At 37.2% G+C, this 20,114-nt stretch overlaps 1 protein-coding gene across 10 annotated transcripts in view; it reads right to left on the reverse strand.

Moving 5' to 3' along the window:
- TANC2 (tetratricopeptide repeat, ankyrin repeat and coiled-coil containing 2) overlaps positions 1-20,114 on the reverse strand; it is a 363,388-nt gene that overhangs the window by 112,732 nt on the left and 230,542 nt on the right. For all 10 annotated transcript variants that reach the window (XM_044938797.2, XM_044938800.2, XM_044938803.2 and 7 more), the window contains 2 exons: positions 13,525-13,788; positions 1,526-1,651 (listed from right to left, as the gene is read on the reverse strand). In XM_044938797.2, coding sequence (XP_044794732.1) covers positions 1,526-1,651; positions 13,525-13,788 — 390 coding nt within the window. The remainder of the gene's footprint in view (positions 1-1,525; positions 1,652-13,524; positions 13,789-20,114) is intronic.

Below are 20,114 nucleotides of genomic sequence, written 5' to 3' on the forward strand. Positions count from 1 at the left end.
GTAGTAGGGAGGCTCTAGAGGGAGGGTATATATGTATATGTACACAGCTGATGCACTTTGTTTTACAGCAGAAACTAATACAACATTGTAAAGCAATTATCTTCCAATTAAAAAAAATTTTTAAAGTACACTACCAAAAAATACACAGCAATATTATACAAAAAATACACGTCATTCATTTTGTTTTTGATGTAGTGTCAAATCCATTATTTAATAACTAGCAAAGCAGAAAATATTATCAACAATATCAGTATGTTTTTCAGAATGTGATGCAAGGTTATGCCAATGTGGCAGATTTTCAATCAAATCTGAAGGTCTAGATAAGATTAACAGTTGTAGCCAATCTTCTTTATTATAGCCATGCATTTTGGCCTTGGCACAAATAATTTATTTGGTCTTTGATTAAATTTATTCAGGCTTTGGACATAATCTACCAGCATCAAAATAGTACTTGACATAATTCCACTTTCTGGGATAAGCAACTAGTATGTGGCTAACTGAAGAAATGATGAAAAGCAGGATGGACAGGGCTGGGAACTAAACCCGTGAATGCGGGTATCAACTCACCACTGCTGGTGACAGGTATGGTAACTGCAGCAACACAAGCAATTACTTCACGCTCACAGTTGCCTAGCCATCAGTGAGAAACCATCAGCATAATGACTTCCAGAATGGACAGCAGGCATGTGCTTTTTGAGTCCCTTCTTGTGTGAACTATGCATATGGTGCTACACAGATTACGGCAGGGCATGGGACGGGGTGAGGAGAACAGAGCAAAGATGAAGACAGTCTAAAGATAAAATAAGCTGCACCTGATGTAGTAGAGCTATGGATTACTAGATACGAGAAAAAGCGAGACCGTTTGTTAAAGGCTATCACAGATTGGTTCATTTGTGCAAACAAGAGGCACAAGCAGAGATACCAATAACAGGCTTTTCAACTAGACTGTGGTTTTAACGAAATGAAAGTCTTCAAAAAGCTCAGGTGCCTGACTGTAGAAGCACAAAGAGCGTCAAGAAGGCATTTGAGTGGGAAAGGATAAATTGTTTACATGCTGCCAGAACAGGACTAGAGGCACTAAAATTCTAAGAAAATCACAGTATTTTATTTAACTAGAAATGGCCACTAGACTGTAAATGAGATGCATTCTTTAATGAAACACATAACAGCATCAAATACACCTGAAATAGGGTGAGGGCTGAAATTGATCAATAATTACTTCTAAGATCCAAGACCTTAAAAGACTTTCCCCCATCAACACCAGCCCGTTCCACTTGCTTTCTTTCAGACTTTCAAGGAATCAGTGCTTCCAACTGTTGGTAATCCCACTGCCTTTCTATGATGATTACAACATATTTGTGTTCATCTTTCTCTCTAGAGACAGCAGAAGTGAACTGGTGACATGCTCATATCTTAAGGGAGGCTTACCTAAGTGTGAAAATTGGAACTAAAGGAACTTTTTGCCTACCGCCCATTTCCATTTTCCCCTGGGTATCCCCATGCAATGCCCTTCTGTGGTTCTAACCTCTTAAATCCTGTTGCGTGCGAGCACCGGCCATGCTCTGTCTTGGCATTCGAAGAGAAGTTCTCAAAGGGGTATGTCTCTGTTCATCCAGGTAAGCGAGGTCCTCCAAGTGGGCAGAGCTTGTGGCTGATAAGACAGAAGAGCTTGGTCAGAAGACAGAAGTTTAGAAAACTTTCAGTTAGTCTGTATCTCCAAACTTTGGAATGAGAGCAGACGCTTTACCGAGAATTTGCTCAACTCAAAGTCCTCATCAATGTCTGAAATACGGACCGGAGAAATATGTCAAGAGTTGTCCACAGCTCCTTCTTCACTATCAAATGCCTGAGTTTATGGAGAACGGGCTGGCAAACACATTACCTGACAGCACAGATGATTAGTGTTTGCTTCTTTTGGGTCACAAACCCATTTGTGTAAACACCATCAGTGAAGAAATCTGTTCCAGATTATATTAAGTTGTAAAAGAATCATGAAACTCTATCTTCGACATTTTCCCTTCATGGTAAAGAATGAAATATGAAAACAATGTTTACATGTGTGTATATGTATGTATATAATGGAAAGGTGGACACCCGGGACGATGAGCAGAGAACTGCACATACTGGGCTGGCCAAAAAAGTTCATTCAGGTTTTTTCCCGCCCCCTGTAAGATGTTATGGAAATGTTAGCATTTAGGGAACTGCCAATGTCCATGAATTCCAAAAAACATGTTGTTGCTCTCTGAAGATAATCAAATAATAATGGCTTCCCACTGAATCTGTAAATCTTTTAACCCCTAACCTAGCCACAAAAGAGAGAAAATGGTAGAAGAGAGTGGGAATGCAATGCCACTGCTATACACTCAGAGTTGTTGGGTCCACTCACAACGAAGAGAAAAGTGAAGAAATCAAGACTCAGGAAGTGCTGAAGACAAAAAAGTTTTTTTTAAAAAAAGAAAAACAAAACACCAAACTTCAGTCAGAAAATGGTTGTTTAGGACTTCCCTGGTGGTCCAGTGGTTAAGAATTTGCCTGTCAATGCAGGGGACACGGGTTCACTCCCTGGTCTGGGAAGACCCCACATGCCATGGAGCAACGAGCCCGTGCACCATAACTATTGAGCCTGTGCCCTGGAGCCCAGAAGCCGCAACTACTGAAGCCCGTGTGCCCCAGCGTTAGCGCCGAGCAGTGAGAGAAGCCCCTGCTCAGCACAGCCCACACAGCAGCAAAGACCCAGCACAGGCTAAATAAATACAGTTGTAAAAAATGTATGTTTTAAGTAACTGTTCATTCAGTCTGTTGCCAACTATGTAGGGTGCGCTGGGGGACAGTTCAGTAACTCCACGACAGTGATTTACCGAGAGCCTTCTATATGCCAGGCTTTGTTGCCGGTCCACCTCTGTGACTGTTTTATAGAGAGTGGGTGAGCGGAAGCACACTGAGATCCCTCTTGACTGCTGAGTTCCAATGAAGCATTGTCCACATCCCCAAGCAAGGTAGGACACAAACAAGAAAGTGGGTTATGGAAAGTGGCACAAAGAGAGCTACAAAGTGTTCCATGAGCTGAAAAAAAGAAAAGATGGAGAAAATCGAAGAGAGGGAGAGGAAGAGAAAAGAATGCAAAAACACGTGTAAGAGACATGTATCCCCTTCACTCTTCAGTTACTGCGACTGTTTTATTTACCTGGATCTACTGGAAACTCAGACAAAAGGAATTTATCTGAATTACACATATGGTTTTTAAAAAGAAATAAAAGTTTCTGAAAGTTAGTCCAAGGAACTCGAATCAAGAAAGGGAAGACAAATACCACATTACATACCAGAGGGAGGAAGAGGATATCAGAAGAATAAAAAACAATCTTGATTTATGCATTCTGAAAATCAAACTATCCAGAACAGATAACTATCTAATCTCTTATTTAAAAATACCAGGCACAATGACACTACCCTGACTGGGGTGCTAACACAATAAAATGATTTGACATGTTTTAATAAAAAGAGAATGTGTTTCTCATTGATAGTAGGCAGAATGATAATAGAAACACACAACATGAAGTATAGCAAAAAGTTTTGTTAAAAACATAAAATCTCTTCTTTTTATACATTATATCCATCTATGAATCTTTTAAACTACATGAGATCTATACAGGGAGTATGGATTTAAACTAAATAAGTTACATAATCCATTTTAATTACTTTGTATTAAAAAATCTTTTGGCATAGCTTTTGTTTTACATGTTCAATTTCTTAAATTCACTGATGAGTTATTGGCAGCTTTTGTAAAATATAAATGTTTAGTGTGAACTTAACAAGTTTTATTAAACTAAGCTTTACCTCAGTAATTCCTAGAAAATAAATATCAGTTGTTCTATTGCTTTTTTTTTTTTCACAAAACAAAAAATGTAGTAAAACATATTGAGCATTTCTCAATTCAGACAGAAGACATTAGAAGAAAAAGAAAAAATACTGTAATCACTGAACTGAATAACAGTTCATTCCTTTACAAGTCCAAATACTCACAGGCAAACTGAACTAAGGAAAAGCGGAGATATTCAATATTAAGCACAATAGCTCTGAAGTCCTGATCCAGGGCTGAGATCCTGAAACCAATGGGAAACTATTGTTTTAATCTGGACTGCAACTGAGTTATGGTTACCCAAGTAGGAAATCAGTTCTTGAATATTCACTGAAAGGACTGATGTTGAAGCTGAAACTCCAATACTTTGGCCACCTGATGTGAACAGCTAACTCATCTGAAAAGACTCTGATGCTGGGAAAGATTGAAGGCAGGAGGAGAAGGGGACGACAGAGGATGAGACGGCTGGATGGCATCACCGACTCAATGGACTGAATAAACTCGGGAGTTGGTGACAGACAGGGAGGCCTGGCGTGCTGCAGTCCTTAGGGTTGCAAGAATCGGACCCGACTGAGCGACTGAAAGTAAACTGACTGAAGTCTATTAAAACATTCAATGCTTTTCTTATTTTAGCAATTAATATCTTTTTTTTTTTTTTTGCTGGCCTCTGAATCCATCACTATTTGATCAAATAACCCAAAATTATTTATTTACTTTTTTCCTTACTATTCTCCTTAGTCTGTCTTTCTTTCTTTCTGCTAAATCATCTTCAAAATTCTTGTCCTTCAAATACAGTATTTAGAGGCATGTGAGACAAATATTGGGAAGACCTGCCAGGAGACTGCGCTGTGGCCCTTGTTTCACTAACTGTACAGAGCTGTATTCTTCAGCACAGTCACATTAATCTTTTCCATTTGCAAGCCACTTTCTGAGAAAAAGTCTCTGTCACACATTGTCAGATATCTCACTTATTGTCAGAACTTGCTCAGGCTACCCTTTTTCTGCTTCCTTGATGGCTGCCTTAGTCAGAATTAACTGCTTCTCCCTTTCAGCAATCACATACATATATGGCTAATTAGAACTTGCGTTATTCAGCTTATTGTCTGCATGTCTGTCTTCTCTTACTAGATTACAGTGAGTTCCTGAGGATAAGAAGGCAATGTCTGATTCATCTTCGATAACTCCATTCCTAAATTCAGAGCCCTGCAATAATGCTCCATACAGAACTAAGTTCCAGGCTTGTCCTACTCTGATTTAGAGATCTGTCTGGCTCTGTCCTCGCCTCCCTCACCGCTCTGCTTAATGTCGAGCAGACATCACTGTGCTAACACGCTCGGCTCCAGTGACGTTCATACCATCTTCCTTCAGGAACTGCTGACCTTTTCCTTTTTTATAGAACACATATCACTTTCTATTGTACTATATAAATTACTTATTTATGTTTACTTTTCCTGGTGAGAATGCAAGTTCCAGGAAGGTGAGAATCTTTGTTTTGTTTATTGATAATTCTCAAGTGCTTTGAAGAGTGCCTGGCATATATAAGTGCTAGTCTAATGACTAAATGATTGTGTTTAACAGACACATTTGCATTTTGGCTATATTTAAACAATCAATGAATAACAAATTTGGCTTTGTCTCCCTGGGTTATCTGAAAGCTAAGGATGAAGGAGGCTGGCAGCAACGGTACCTTGCACATCATCATTCTACATGAACAATGGTGATAGATCTATGGGGACATACATATGCCCACTTCGTAGAGCCACTTTTACTGTGAAATTGTCCTGATGATTTCTTTCGAGATACTTCTGTCAAATTAAATTAGTACTATAATATGTAATGAACAAATACAGATACAAATATAAGATAATTAGTTTTTTTTTTTTTAACTGGAGGGATAATTGCTTTACAATATTGTGTTGGTTTCTGCTGTATAACAGTGTGAATCAGCTATAAGTATACATGTTCCCTCCCTCTTGAGCCTCCCTCCAACCCCCTCCTCCCACCCCCCCATCCCTCCAGGCTGTCAGAGGGCACGGAGCTGAGCTCCCTGTGTTATACAGCAGCTCCCATTAGCTATCTATATTACACATGGTAGTGTATATATGTTGATGCTTAAAAAAAAAAGATAATTAGATTAGCTGAAGTGAATTGACAAAAGAATAAAAACAAATTAACAATAAAAAATTTTATGTAAAGAGAAAATGCTTTTAAAAAGTAAGCTCATAAAAATCTATGTCACTAAAAGGAAGGCCTTGTTTTCAGAGAAGGAAGAGGGAAGTGGAAAAGGGAGCATATATTTTCCTGGGATTTCATCAGATTGGAACAGCTGACTCACTGACACAACAATTAACTGACAAACTTCTTGAATTTAATACACAAGTGGGCAGGAAAAAAATCCAGCAGACAACATTTGGTACAAGACATTCCAGAGGCAACTCTCTGTTACAGAGTTTGGAATCAGTTTAAATCGTTTCTTCTTATATCAGTTGCCACTTACACAAACGGATTTTAGAAGTGTAACTGCCGTTCTGGCTGACCCGAGCAGGAGCCTGGAAGGATGCTTTATGTTTGCTACAGCCTGGCAAGAAGCCACTCTGCTGTCCCAACACCACTGATTCATAAAGCCAACATTCTGACTGTGGAAAAGCCTATTTCTGTTTTTTTTCTTTTTTTGGGGTAAAAATCTTTATTACAGTTTCTGATTGAAAATGAAAGTGTTAGTCACTCAGTTGTGTCCGACTCTGCGACCCCATGAACCTGCAGCCTGCCAGACTCCTCTCTCCATGGAATTCTCCAGGCATGAATACTGGAATGGGTAACCATTCTTTTCTCTAGGGGGTCTTCCCGACCCAGGGATTGAACTCTGGTCTCCTGTGTTGCAGGCGGATTCTCTACCATCTGAGCCACCAGTTTCTGACTGGATTCATTTAAATTCCCCAGATTCCCATTTGGCATTTACCTGATTTTTAAGATCCTTTCCTTAGGAAAATGTGCAGCTCCAAACATTAAGAAGTTGATGGTGAGAGTTTATATTTTAACTGACTTCTGTTGTTGGATGTTTCCATGATACTCTTTTATTTTCACACAAAGCACTGAGGACAGCTGTTGTAAGTGAACATTTCCTGCTTCCCATATCCCTCCAATTCATTGCCAATCTCATTTTAAGACATCAAGGATGACCACAGACAGCCTACTCTGATAATTTCTGCCATGCAACCACAAATCCACAGACTTCTTTACCTCCTTCCAACACAACAGGCTTAAAAATAAATGTTAATAGTGATTTACATTTTGAAAACAATAAGACAGTTTTTATTTTTTCCTATTTTAGAATTTTAATTTAGTTGCATAAATATCTAAATTTATATTCAGAAAACTGAGTTGCTCCAGGAAAAACCCAAGCCTTAATGCTAGACTGTCAAAACTCACCTTTTATCACTTCATTATTCAAGTTAAGAGTTTTTGTTTTCACTAAATAGTACTATCAATAGTACTATCTTCATACGTGGCATATGAAACTTTTAATTGGTACATTAACTTCAGACTTCACTTGTTTAAGAATCTTTATGTTTCTAAAAGTATATAGCTAAATCTAATTGAGCAATATATTTATTTAATCAGACCTACTTTAGTAATTAATGAAAAGGACATGATTACTCAAAAAATTTTATTACCTATATTTCTTCAATTTATGTTGTAGTGAGTTGAAAATCTCCAAAAATATTTTTTTTTAAAAATCACCATAAACATTAAAAAAATTTTTTTATTGTGTCATCAAGGACATTCTTAAAGTGGTTTATCTGTCTTTTTCTGTTTAAAACTGTAAGTGGCTATGGTTTTTGTTTTTAAAATATTTTTTACTTAAAAAAATATGGGATCTTAAGTTTCCCTCCCAGGGATTAAAGCTGTGTCCCCTGCACTGAAGTGCGGAGTTGTAACCGTCCGACTCTAGGAAAGTCCCACCACAGCATTTTATACATGCTGACTCTATTCCCTGCAAATAAAAGTGTTATAAAAGCCTCAAATCCTTTCCAATTCCTTTCAAATTCCAGAATCTTACGAATAACAGTTTTATTCTTTAGAGTTCAATCCTGCATTAGCCTCAAATAAACTCCTTGACAATTTCCTCGTCCTGACAGATGTGGTCTTACAGAGATGCCATAAAGCTCAGGCTAAAGAGGATGTTTTGCTTCCCGAAGCGATAAGTCTATAACACAGCAAGGACCGATCAAACAATTAATCCCCTAGGTTTTTTTTAAGTGATGCAAATGGTATTTTCATATCATTATTCATCATTAATTAGTCTCTAAAATAAATAATTACATCAGTCATACTGAGATAAAGTTTAAAAAAGAAGGGAAATTTAAAAGTTGGGTTTGAAAAACAGTATTTTATTATTGGCATTCATCACCCCCATCTCATTCATATGCTTAGAACAATTTAGTAAGCATAATATACTAACATTTCCCCCTATTTCAAGGTCATCTCATATTTGAAATCCTCAATTATTCCTGTTCACCAAGGAGATTTGAGCATCTGCTCTTCCACCACTTTGGGGAACCACGTCTACGTACATGTTAGAAAGTAAAGGAAAACATGTGTTCGCTTCGTGTGCTTAGTTGCTCAGTCATGTCTGACTCTTTGTGACCCTTATGGACTGTAGCCTGCCAGGCTCCTCTCTCCATGGCACTTTTCAGGCAAGAATACTAGAGTGGGTTGTCATTTCCTCCTCCAGGGTATCTCTGACCCAGGGATCGAACCTGCATCTCCTGCTTTGCAGGGAGATTCTTTACCCATTGGGCCACCGGGGAAGTCCAAAACATGTATATCTAGAGCTAAAATGAGAAGAGAGGACCCTCCTGGGCTAAGAAAATTTATTTCAAAAACAGATTTAGAAATCTAATCACATAAACTACTGGAAACTCTGATCTTATCAAATATTTACAGGCATCACATAGTTAGCAGGTGAAAGTAATTTTGTCTTTCTACATTCTGGAAACACTTTCAATGTATAACCTATTAAGATTTGAAAATAACTGAGAAATCCTGAGAAATCTGGTTTACTTTCCTCCCTGTGTGAGGATGTGAAACCATGGTTTCCAGATAGAGAAAACAACCCAATACAAACTACTTCTGACTTATGATTTGCCTTGTAGGTTACTAGTGGTCAGTTTGAATTACATTCAATACTGACAAGAAATAATTCTCTAATGAAGTATCTTATTCAACACAGTAAATGTTACTCTGACAGTATAAACCCTATTCTAATCCTAATCCCAGGACAGAGCTATTGAAGAAGCATGATTAGCTTAAGAACCAGAAAATCTCTGCTAGCCAGAAAAGCCAGTGTTACGAGATGACCATTGTGATAGATGAAAACATAATAATTAAGGTTTATAGGAGTAACAATTTAGACTAATATTATCCCTTTTATTTATGTTTTAACATGGGGAAGGGGAGACAGAAATGAAGATAGGAGAGAGCATTTAAGTATGTAAGTAAATAATTTTCAATATCCAAATTAAAATAAACCCCAATAACTAAGAAAAATCACTGTTATGATACCTAATATAAACAGTTTCCTTTCTATTAAAGTGATTTAAAAAAAGGCACCAAAAAAGAAAAATCAGATAAACTGATGTCATCAAAATTTTTGTGTTTCAGATAAAAGGGTAAAAAAGATGTGGTATACACACACAATGGACTATTACTCAGCTATAAAAAAGAATGAAATAATGCCATTGCAGTAACACGAAAGGACCTAGAGATGATCATACTAAGTGAAGTCAGAGAAAGACAAGTACCATATGCTACCACATACATGTGGAATCTAAAAAGTGATACAAATGAACTTATTTGCAAAACAGAAATAGGCTTACAGATATAGAAACAAACTTACGGTTACCAAAGGAAAAAGGGGGGAGGGAAAAATTTGAAACTTTGGATAAACAGATATACACTATTATATAAAAAATAGATAACCAATAAGGACCCACTGTATAGCATAGGGGACTATATTAAGTATCTTGTAATAACCTATGATGGAAAAGAATCTGAAAAATAATGTATACAAATATATATGTATAACTGAAATACTTTTGCTGTACACCAGAAACACTGTAAATCAACTATACTTCAAAAAAGGAATAAAACATTTAAAAAGTTTTGTTTCAAAATATACCAATAAGAAAACAAAACGATAAGCAACAGAGTGAAAATATTTTGCAAACATATCTCTGATAAATATCTGTATACAGAATATACAACAAATTCTTACAACTCAATAACAGAGAGACAGAGGACCCATTAAAAAAATTGATATTTTACCGAAGAAGATATATGAATAGCTAAAAAGCACCCAAAATAAGCTTACCATCATTAGTCACTAGGAAAATGCAAATTAAAACCACAACAAGACAGCATTTCACATCTGCTAGAATAACCATAATAAGAGGTAAGACAATACCAAACGGCAGAGAGGAGGCACAGAAACAGGAACCCTCAGACACTGTGTGTGGCGCAGACACTTTGGAAAACACTTTGGCAGTTTCTTTACAAGTTAAACATAAATTTACCCTATAATCTAGCAATTCCAATCCTAGATGTCTATTCAAGAGAAGTGAAAACATGTATCTACTCAAAGACTTGCACTAGAATGTTCATAGCAGCAGTATTCAGAATAGCTAAAAAAAAAACAACCAAGCCCTCAATGTCCATCAGCTGCGGATGGACAGATAAAAGGAGCTATAGGTATACAATGGAATACTATTTGCAATGCTACTGCTGCTGCTAAGTCGCTTCAGTCGTGTCCGACTCTGTGCGATCCCATAGACGGCAGCCCACCAAGCTCCCCCGTCCCTGGGATTCTCCAGGCAAGAACACTGGAGTGGGTTCCCATTTCCTTCTCCAATGCATGAAAGTGAAAAGTGAAAGTGAAGTCGCTCAGTCGTATCCGACTCTCAGAGACCCCATGGACTGCAGCCCACCAGGCTCCTCCATCCATGGGATTTTCCAGGCAAGAGTACTGGAGTGGGGTGCCATTGCCTTCTCTGACTATTTGCAATAAAAAGAAACAAACTTCTGATAGCTTTAAGTAAATCAACCAGTTGTTGAAATTATCTGAATATTTTTAATCAGCACTAAAAAATAGGTATGTTTTCAAAGATCTAGTTATGTCACCTAGGACTGCTATTTCTAAACCAAAGACAAGGGAAAACCCTTTTAGAAAGACAAGAATCTAAACATATACTTTATTTATTTTTAGGTTTAGGTATAGTTTACATACATGAAGTACATAAATCTTATATGTTTAGCTCAATAAATTTTTATCTGTGTATACACCAAGGCAACCACCATTCAGATCAATATAGAGAAGGCTTCCTTAATTGATATTCCCACCAAAGGTAACCACTACTTTAGTTTTTCACCATAGAAGTGCCATAGCTTTGGCTGTTTTTCTGAACTTTATATAAACATATATACTTCATACAGTATGCACTCTTCATGATGTTGTCTGCAGTGGTAGTACATTATTTTTCTTTGTTGTACACCATTCATCCAGTCTGTTGATGGACATGTGGGCAACTTTTTGTAAAACCTGAAGTTAGTATTGGGTTTCCCTGGTGGCTCAGTGATATAGAATCTGCCTGCCTTTGCAGGAGACATGGGTTTGATCCCTGGGTCAGGAAGATCCCCTGGAAAAGGGAATAGCAACCCACTCCAGTACTGCTTTCCTGGAAATCCCATGGACAGAGGAGCCTGGTAGGCTACAGTCCACGGGGTCACAAAAGACTCAGACATGACTTAGCGACTAAACAACAACAACAAATGTTAGTGTTTGCCTTGGGCAAGATAATGAATCTCGACAGACATGCATGCTCAAGAAGGGAAATAATTCATAGTCTCTTCAGTAAACTCAAAAGAGAACACAAGAAGCTTACACTTCTGTTTCCTAAGAAGTGCTCAGGGCCCTTCTCAACAGAGCCAGAGTTCTCTAGGAGTCACTGCAGCTTAGTTAAGAAGTAAACTGGGATGCACCATGAAGGTTGGTAGCTTTAGTTTCCATTGTTATGTAAGTAAGGATCTAAATGCTTCTCTTTCAGACAGACTGAGTTTACCTAGCAATTTCTCATAAGTTATATAGCATTCTAGGATTCTAAAATGACATCATGGTTGGGGATCACCATATTTAAAAGAACCTAGGAGAGAAAATTTTGTCACTATATAGAAGTGAATACTCTTTGAGAAATGAGCATTAACATCTTGCACAGTCACTGATGTTCTGGATGAGCCATTCTCCTCATAATCACATCTGATGACAGATGCTGATGGTCTCCCAGAGGATGGAACAGAGTAGTGGCTTAGAAAAGGTTCAGAAGGGAGATGGGGAAGTCAAGAAGCATCGCATTATCATCTGCATAACAAACAATTTCATCTGGAAACTAGGAGCTCTTGCCTACAGTAAATATTTTATTTTCTTGTGTCAGTGAGATAAACCTATCTAGGCACTCATCAGGTAAGTAAGAGAGACAAATGTAACTTTGACTTTGTAGTCTGGACCAGGTCCGGATATGATGGTTCATTTTGATAATGTCAGCGTGCCCGACTGTTCTGCAAAAGTCTTGGTCTCAATTATTAGACAGCAACTTAGTGGGGTTAAAATGATCCCCTGACGTAGTTCTGAACAGCTGCTAAAGAAAAATGGCTTCATATTCCAGCCACTTATTTTCTGTATCACCCCATTATGACTGAGACTGCTAGTGGTGTCTGAGTTATTCTCAGGCAATGTAGGCACCTGGTGATTCTACTTTGATAATATAGCCAGAGTACTGCGAAAATACCTAGCTATTTGAATGGGGAAGTTAATTCTTGCTGCCTTCCTGCCACACTCTCAAACTATAGGTGATGATTTCTGATAATGTAAATTCTACTGAAATATGCTTCAATTTAATAACGTTTTTTATTTTTTTTTGCTGCACTGCACAGCTTGTGGAATCTTAGTTCCCCGACCAGGGATCACACTTGAGCCTTCGGCAGTGAAAGTGTGAAATTCTAACCACTGGACCCCAGGGAATTCCCACATTATATTTTTAAAACCAAAGTTTTTAAAATCTAAAATCTCAGATTTAAATCCTTCAAAAGACTTCTGATGTGAGAAAAGACTTTGAAGAGACTGACAATATACTTCATAGGTTCTCTTTTAGATTTTGGGTGCTAAATCACTTCAGTTATGTCCAACTCTGCAACCCTCTGGAGAGAAGCCCTCTGGGCTCCTCTGTCCATGGGATACTCCAGACAAGAATACTGGAGTGGGTTGCCATGCCCTTCTTCAGGGGCTCTTCCAGACCCAGGGATGGAATCTGAATCTCTTATGTCTCCTGCATTGGCAAGCAGGTTCTTTACCACTAGCACCACCCGGGAAGCCCCTTTTTGATTTTATGCATGTTTTTATTTTATAACTGTATTTTGGAAGCAGAATTAAAATGTCACTTAAGGAACATGAACCTTTCCCCAGGTTCAAAAAGATATACACAAGTATATTACCCAAACACAAAATAATAGCTTAGTTGAAGAAAATAAACGGAAAATTTAAATATTGTAAGAGCAGAATTAATCTTCATTTCAGTACATATGCCAGTAAAATGGTGATTTAAAAAAATAAAACTTACCTGCTACTGAGTTTGGCCGTGGCATAAGATAAAGAGGAATAGACTGTACTGATTGTGATAAAACGGTTTCCAAATTCCTCTCTGGTATCTTATTCAGACTGTAGGTGGATGCCGTCATGTTTTCATCTACTCGATACAAACAAGAATCCATGCTGGATTTTTGAGACTGCCAAGGCTTTAGGTTTCCTCCAGATCCTAAGTCTTTACTGCTTTCCCCAACATATTTTGTGCGTTCCATGTTTTCAGAATAGCTTGTCAAGGTAGCTGAAAAAGAGTAAAATGAAAACCGAGAGATTAATCTGTTTATAATTACCCAGATGCAAGATTAGATAATAAAAATATTAGTAACATTATTTTTAAAAAGTTACGATAATCATTTCATCTCCATCATGAAATTTATTTATTTTTAATTAAAAAAATTTATTTGGCTGCACTGGGTCTTAAGTTTCAGCACGCAGGATCATTAGTTGCTACATGTGGTATCTCTAGTAGTGGCATGCAACTCTTAGTTGAGGCACGTGGGCTTTAGTTTCCCTGACCGGGAATCAAAGCAAGGTCCCCTGCATTGGGAGCTCAGAGTCTTAGCCACTGGACCACCAGGGAAGTACCTCCCTCATGAAATTAAATAATTGAAACCAAAATATAACTTTCTTTCACACAGATTCCATATTTACTTTAACAACTCTTATTTGAATGAATTAAAGAAATTCTGGATGCTTGGGGCTGGTGCACTGGGACGACCCAGAGGGATGGTATAGGGAGGGAGGAGGGAGGAGGGTTCAGGATGGGGAACACATGTATACCTGTGGCAGATTCATTTTGATATATGGCAAAACCAATACAATATTGTAAAGTTAAATAAAATAAAATTAAAAAACAAAAACAAAACAAAACAAACAAACAAAAAGAAATTCATATATCAGTGCTACAGGACTTACAACTAGGGCCTATCAATGGTAAAAACTTCAGGATTCCATCAAAAGGGAATTTATATACTTTTCAAGGATTGCTGGACAGTGTCAAAGATATCAAAAAGGTCTTTATACTCTTTTTATCCTATATTTTTCCTCACTTAAATTATTTCCTGGCCATTTTCATGTAACAAAGAATTAGAACATATAAACAGTCCCTAAGTAGACCCTAATACAGGAGAAAGAAGCTGTCTAAATAAGGAAACACTACACAGACTTCTTGAATAGCTACCCTCTCCTCCATTCTTAATTAATTCGTTTAATATATTCAGACTTTCAGTCATAAATAGCCCAATGGATCACAACCTTTCTGCCACCAAAAACAATGTTACACCTTCCCCATTGAGATTTTATGGATTCTACAGCATATTTTATAATCTCTGAATATGTTCAGTGATAGTATATAGTGTATATTTATATTATGTGTTTATGTGTCTGTGGGTGTTCTTTTTAAACAGATGCGTGTTTCTTATCCTAATTTATAGAAACTGTCTCATTTAAAATACATTTCAACATTTTTCTTTCAGAAAAATCTGACTGAAGTATAGTTTCATTTGGGATAAAGATGTTGTGATTCATCTGATTTTGTATTCTTAGCTAGAAGCTTGGAGTTCACACAGCTGCTAGGGTCAGTATCCTGAAAGATGGAGAATGCAAACTTCTGTTTCCCAAAGGACTGATCCACATGGAAAGTGTCTGTTATTTAACCCTTTGCCTTTCATGTCTGTTTTTTTTTTTTTTTGGTGGTGTGTCCTAGCAGAAGTTTTTATCCTTAGGTTCCAAATCAAGAGCTGGCTAAGGTTCACTTGTATCTGTGTGGTCTTACCCTGGTATATATTCCCGAAATATAGCCCTTTTCCCCAGATAAACCATGAGCACATTCAGTAGGTTCCAAACATTGAAACACTACACTTTTTAAAGGTCTGAGAAGGTAGTAATTGGTTTCACTATTTTCAATATTTCAATTAATTTCTAAGAAATAATATGTTTACTGGTGACCAGCTAACTAAAATGTGAAGCTTCTATAAACTTAGCTGCAGTTACATCAGGGGTGATAACACTAGTTACCTACATGTTGAATAGAAATTTTGGCATATATATATACACACACATATGTATATATACACATAATATACCACTTCTCAGGTGGCTCAATGGTAAAGAATCTGCCTGCCAACAGGAGATGCAGGAGACAAGGGTTTGATTCCTGTGTCAGGAAGATCCCCTGGAGAAGACAATGGCTACCCACTCCAGTATTTTTGCCTGGAGAATTCTATGGACAGTGGAGCCTGGAGGGCTATAGTCCATAGGGTCACAAAGAGTTGGACATGACTGAGCAATTCAATAACAACAACAACATGATACATAAACACATCATACATATATATATATTTGATAAATAAAAATGAGATATAACCTATTTGATGATGCACAGTGTGATGTCGAAAATTTTTTCAAAAACATGAGGTCTATCAATAAAAATTATGAAAGTCCTCATTGGTGGTGAAAAGATCTAAGAAACTGAATTCATGGTACAAAGACAGAAATATTCAGTGGCCTACGGACCCTATTTTATCATTTAAATGATGACGTTTACAATAAGGAAGGCCATCTATGGTCATGGTATTTAAAGTAAAAACAAGGAAGACATCTAGTTTCCCAAGTAAGAAGAGCTCTGATGTCATTTTGCACTTCAATTGTACTATCTGCATAAACCAAACCTGATACTTCATACTTCATTTGTTTTTTGAACCCAAAGTATCCTCTGACCTTTTTCACTGAAGAGAAATGTATCTAGGCTCTGGCACACAGTTTAAACTATGATCCACACGTATCTGTTGAGAGGATGAATAACTTAGTTTTACTGGATGCTCAATGGGCCAGAACCACTGGGGACCAGAGTGAAAACAGACAACTCACAAAAAGTACCAGAAGTTAAGAGTCTCTGGGTAAACATTCCCACTGAGGAATTTTGTACATTTCTGCTTCACTGATGCTTTTCCCAGAGCATGGTGACTTTGAGTTAACTTCATTCAATTATTTAGTCAATAAAATTTTATTGAGCAACTAGTTTATGTCAGAGTACAGTGGTGAACAAGATAGGTCCTAAATCATTAATCCCAGAAAAAGGACAATTCTGTGACAGAAGAGGCCACACAAAGAAAAAAAATGAAGAATCACAAAATGAAATGCTATTTTTAATAACAACATGCTAATATCCATATATTATTTAACAGATGCTTCTATTTTACTCAACTATTCCTCTATAGTGAGACCGTATCATATAATTTAAAGTTACCAAAGTGAATGAAGCATCAGAGAATGCAATGATATTTTTGATTCATGTGGTAACTAAAAATTTCAAAAGTCTAAAGCCCACACAATCTATATATCAGATGTTGGCCTACATGAATTAACAACCCGTATGTGCAAAATTTCTATGAATGGAGCTGAAGAGGAAGACATGGCCTCTCACTGAAAAATATACGTATCTGTTTTCCAATAGACCTATTCTGTCCCTCCTTTAATTCTTTAGATCTAGTTATTTCCAGGTGGAACAAAGAATGGTGGGAAAATATTGAGTTGTAACTAACTAAAGAGATTTTTCTGAGAATTTCTGCATTTTCTTTCCTTGATATAGAAAAAAAATTGCTATCTCAGTATAAAGAAGTGCTGACACAGCCATATAGGACAGTAAGACAGTGTGAGGAAGTAGGAATTACAGGCTTATAAATAGCCTCATTGTGAATAAAATTAACTCCATATATTAAAAAAGTTTTATTGAGGTATAATTTACATACCATAAAATACACCCTCTGTAAACGGACTGATACATGGATATAGGCACATTTGCTTGTTGTCAATAATATTTTAAAACTGACAGCAATAATTTTTCAAAAAAGCTTAACATTCCTTATTCTGGCATCTGTGTCAGTCCTAAGGGACCCAGAAATCATGTTTCCAGTAATAGCAATAGTAATCATTTTTTGAAATCTGATAGTAATCATTTTTATCTTGATTCACTACTCTGCTTTTGTTGATAAAGACTAAGTTTTTAATGCTAAATAATGGTGTTAGGTCATCTGTTCTGAGAGAGAATGATTTAGAACTATGCAGTGTGGGTTTTGAAGTTATACAGACCTGAACTTGAATCTCAGCTTTGCCTCTCAACATCTGTGTGATCTGGGACCAATTATTTTTGAACCCTAGTTTTCTAAGTCTAAGAAACATCATTATACTATTATGTAAGACACAGTTAATTTACAGCTAGACTGGGCCAGTCCTATACTTATCTCTAGGGATGACTGGAAGTCTGGAACTGACTCTTAGCCAAGATAAGGTCAACTGGGATAACTAACAACTTATAATTTGCTGTTTAAGGTTTGAAATTCCCCAGGTAGCACCCAGGTCTAGTTGTTTATTGACAGCTTACATCTGGAGTACTTAGACAGCCTGGCTTAGCCATGGGACCAGAGATGGACAAAAAGCTTCACTGTCAACTTTTGGGGAGCTCTCCTGAAACCAAGATTCCTTATACAAATCTTGGTGATTTACACTCTGGGGACAGAGTGCATCCATCCTGTTTGATTAAAAAGGAACCTGGAGAGCTCCACCTGGGAGGGTCTTGGGTCCTCTGTGCTTACTTGCATTCTTTTTCGCCTGCTGGACTATATCTTTACTAAAAGCTTTTTGGAAGAATTTTTCTGTGGAGTCTTATGTATCTTTTCAATTATTTGATCCTGGGGACTCTTTATTTTCTTATAAGATGACTGTAAGAATTAAATAATGGTATCTGCCTAAACAACAACAGCCTGCCTCATACTCTGTACACAATCAATGATTGCTGTCATTGTTATTATTATATTAGTTAGGTCAATCATGCAAGGGAAATGCTCTGGTCTTCTTGATCATTTAAATAGGCAGTGTCCAGACAGACATCTTTGACAAATATTCATGCAATATAACTACCAAAATTTATTAGTGCTAAGTAATTAGAAGGTGAACCTTCCCTGGTGGCTCAGTTGGTGAAGAATCCGCCTGCAATGCAGGAGAATCAGGTTCGATCCCTGGTGGGGGAAGATCCCCTGGAGAAGGAAATGGCAACCCACTCCAGTCTTCTGCCTGGAAAATCCCATGGTCAGAGGAGCCTGGTGGGCTACAGTCCATGGGGTCGCAAAGAGTCAGACACGACTGAGCAACTAAACCACCTCCAAGGATGACACTAGCATAATAACTGGAAGAGCTTAGTGAAGATACAACTGCACATTTCTGAGAACAGGTTGTAGAAAATATGAAAAATTATCTAATGCTCAGTTTGTGACTCAGAAGAGTGACTTCTTAAATGTGACAATTTGGACCAGAGAACACATTACACCCTACTGGAATGTGTGTGCGTGTCATTCAGTCGTTTAGTGACTCTTTGTGACCACATGGACCAGGCTCCTCTATCCATAGAATTCTCCAGGCAAGAATACGGGAGTAGCCATTCCCTTCTCCAGGGGATCTTTCCAACCCAGGGATTGAACCCAGGTCTCCTGCATTGGAGGCAGATTCTTTACCACTGCATTACTTGGGAAGCCCTGACTATTGGAATATATGTTACTAAAGGAACAAGGGTCTTTGATGAGGAGTTTCTGATTTTGCTTTTTAGTTACTAATGTGAAATACTAGGGAAAAAAATCACTGAACAAGTAAAGCTGTAGGCATTTCATTTTCCTAGGTGTTAAATGATACAAGGCTAAAAGATATAAGACCAAATTTGGCAATAAATCAGGACCTAAAGACAAAACAAAACACTGAGATTTGATTAAAAGGGGGAATTCAGGAATTATACCTTTCTGGAAGGAACTGTGAATCCCCAAATAAACAAAAGGCCAAAACAAAATGGATCCATGCTTAAATTTGTTTTACTAAACAACACCATGCCAAAACAGACCACTATTAAAACTTCACATGAAAGAGGATAGGCTAGAAAAATGATGTGTATCTTACAGAGTTTATGATTATCAGGATTTTTGCTTGAAGCTATGTATAGCTGATAGATTATGCGTAGTTAGTGGTATCTACCTAGGCACATATATAAATGGGCATCATACCATTAAATTAATACCAATAAAATAGTCATAAATATGAAATTATACTATAAATACGTGACAATCATGTCAGTGATATTTTACCACATATTTAAGAAAGCTGTGAGTTTGAAGACAGAGAAGCTATGACTGTTACAGAGAATGCTTTCTACGGTAGAAATTAAATCACATATGGGGTGAATTCAGATCACAGAGAATATAAGAAGTCACAGCTATTTCCAATCCTTTAGAATCCAAGAGAGGAACTTTTTACACTTATAAGACTTAAAATTCAGGAAGCCTGCATTTCTAATATTCTGATTTTATAACTACAATTCTACATATTTTGGCAAGCTATGAAAGTAATACAGGCAGGAATCACTAAAATTCTGATCACTATAGTTACAAAATGTAATCAAAAGGAATTCACACTGAACTGACTGATATATAAAGGAATAAAAATGGATAATTCAAATGATAACTTTTAATAGCTTTTGTGTTTTTTGCTGATGGGGCAAGATGCATGATACTGGATGCTTGGGGCTGG

The sequence above is a fragment of the Bubalus bubalis genome, chromosome 3, assembly GCF_019923935.1.
Source record: "Bubalus bubalis isolate 160015118507 breed Murrah chromosome 3, NDDB_SH_1, whole genome shotgun sequence".
Lineage (NCBI taxonomy): Eukaryota > Metazoa > Chordata > Mammalia > Artiodactyla > Bovidae > Bubalus > Bubalus bubalis.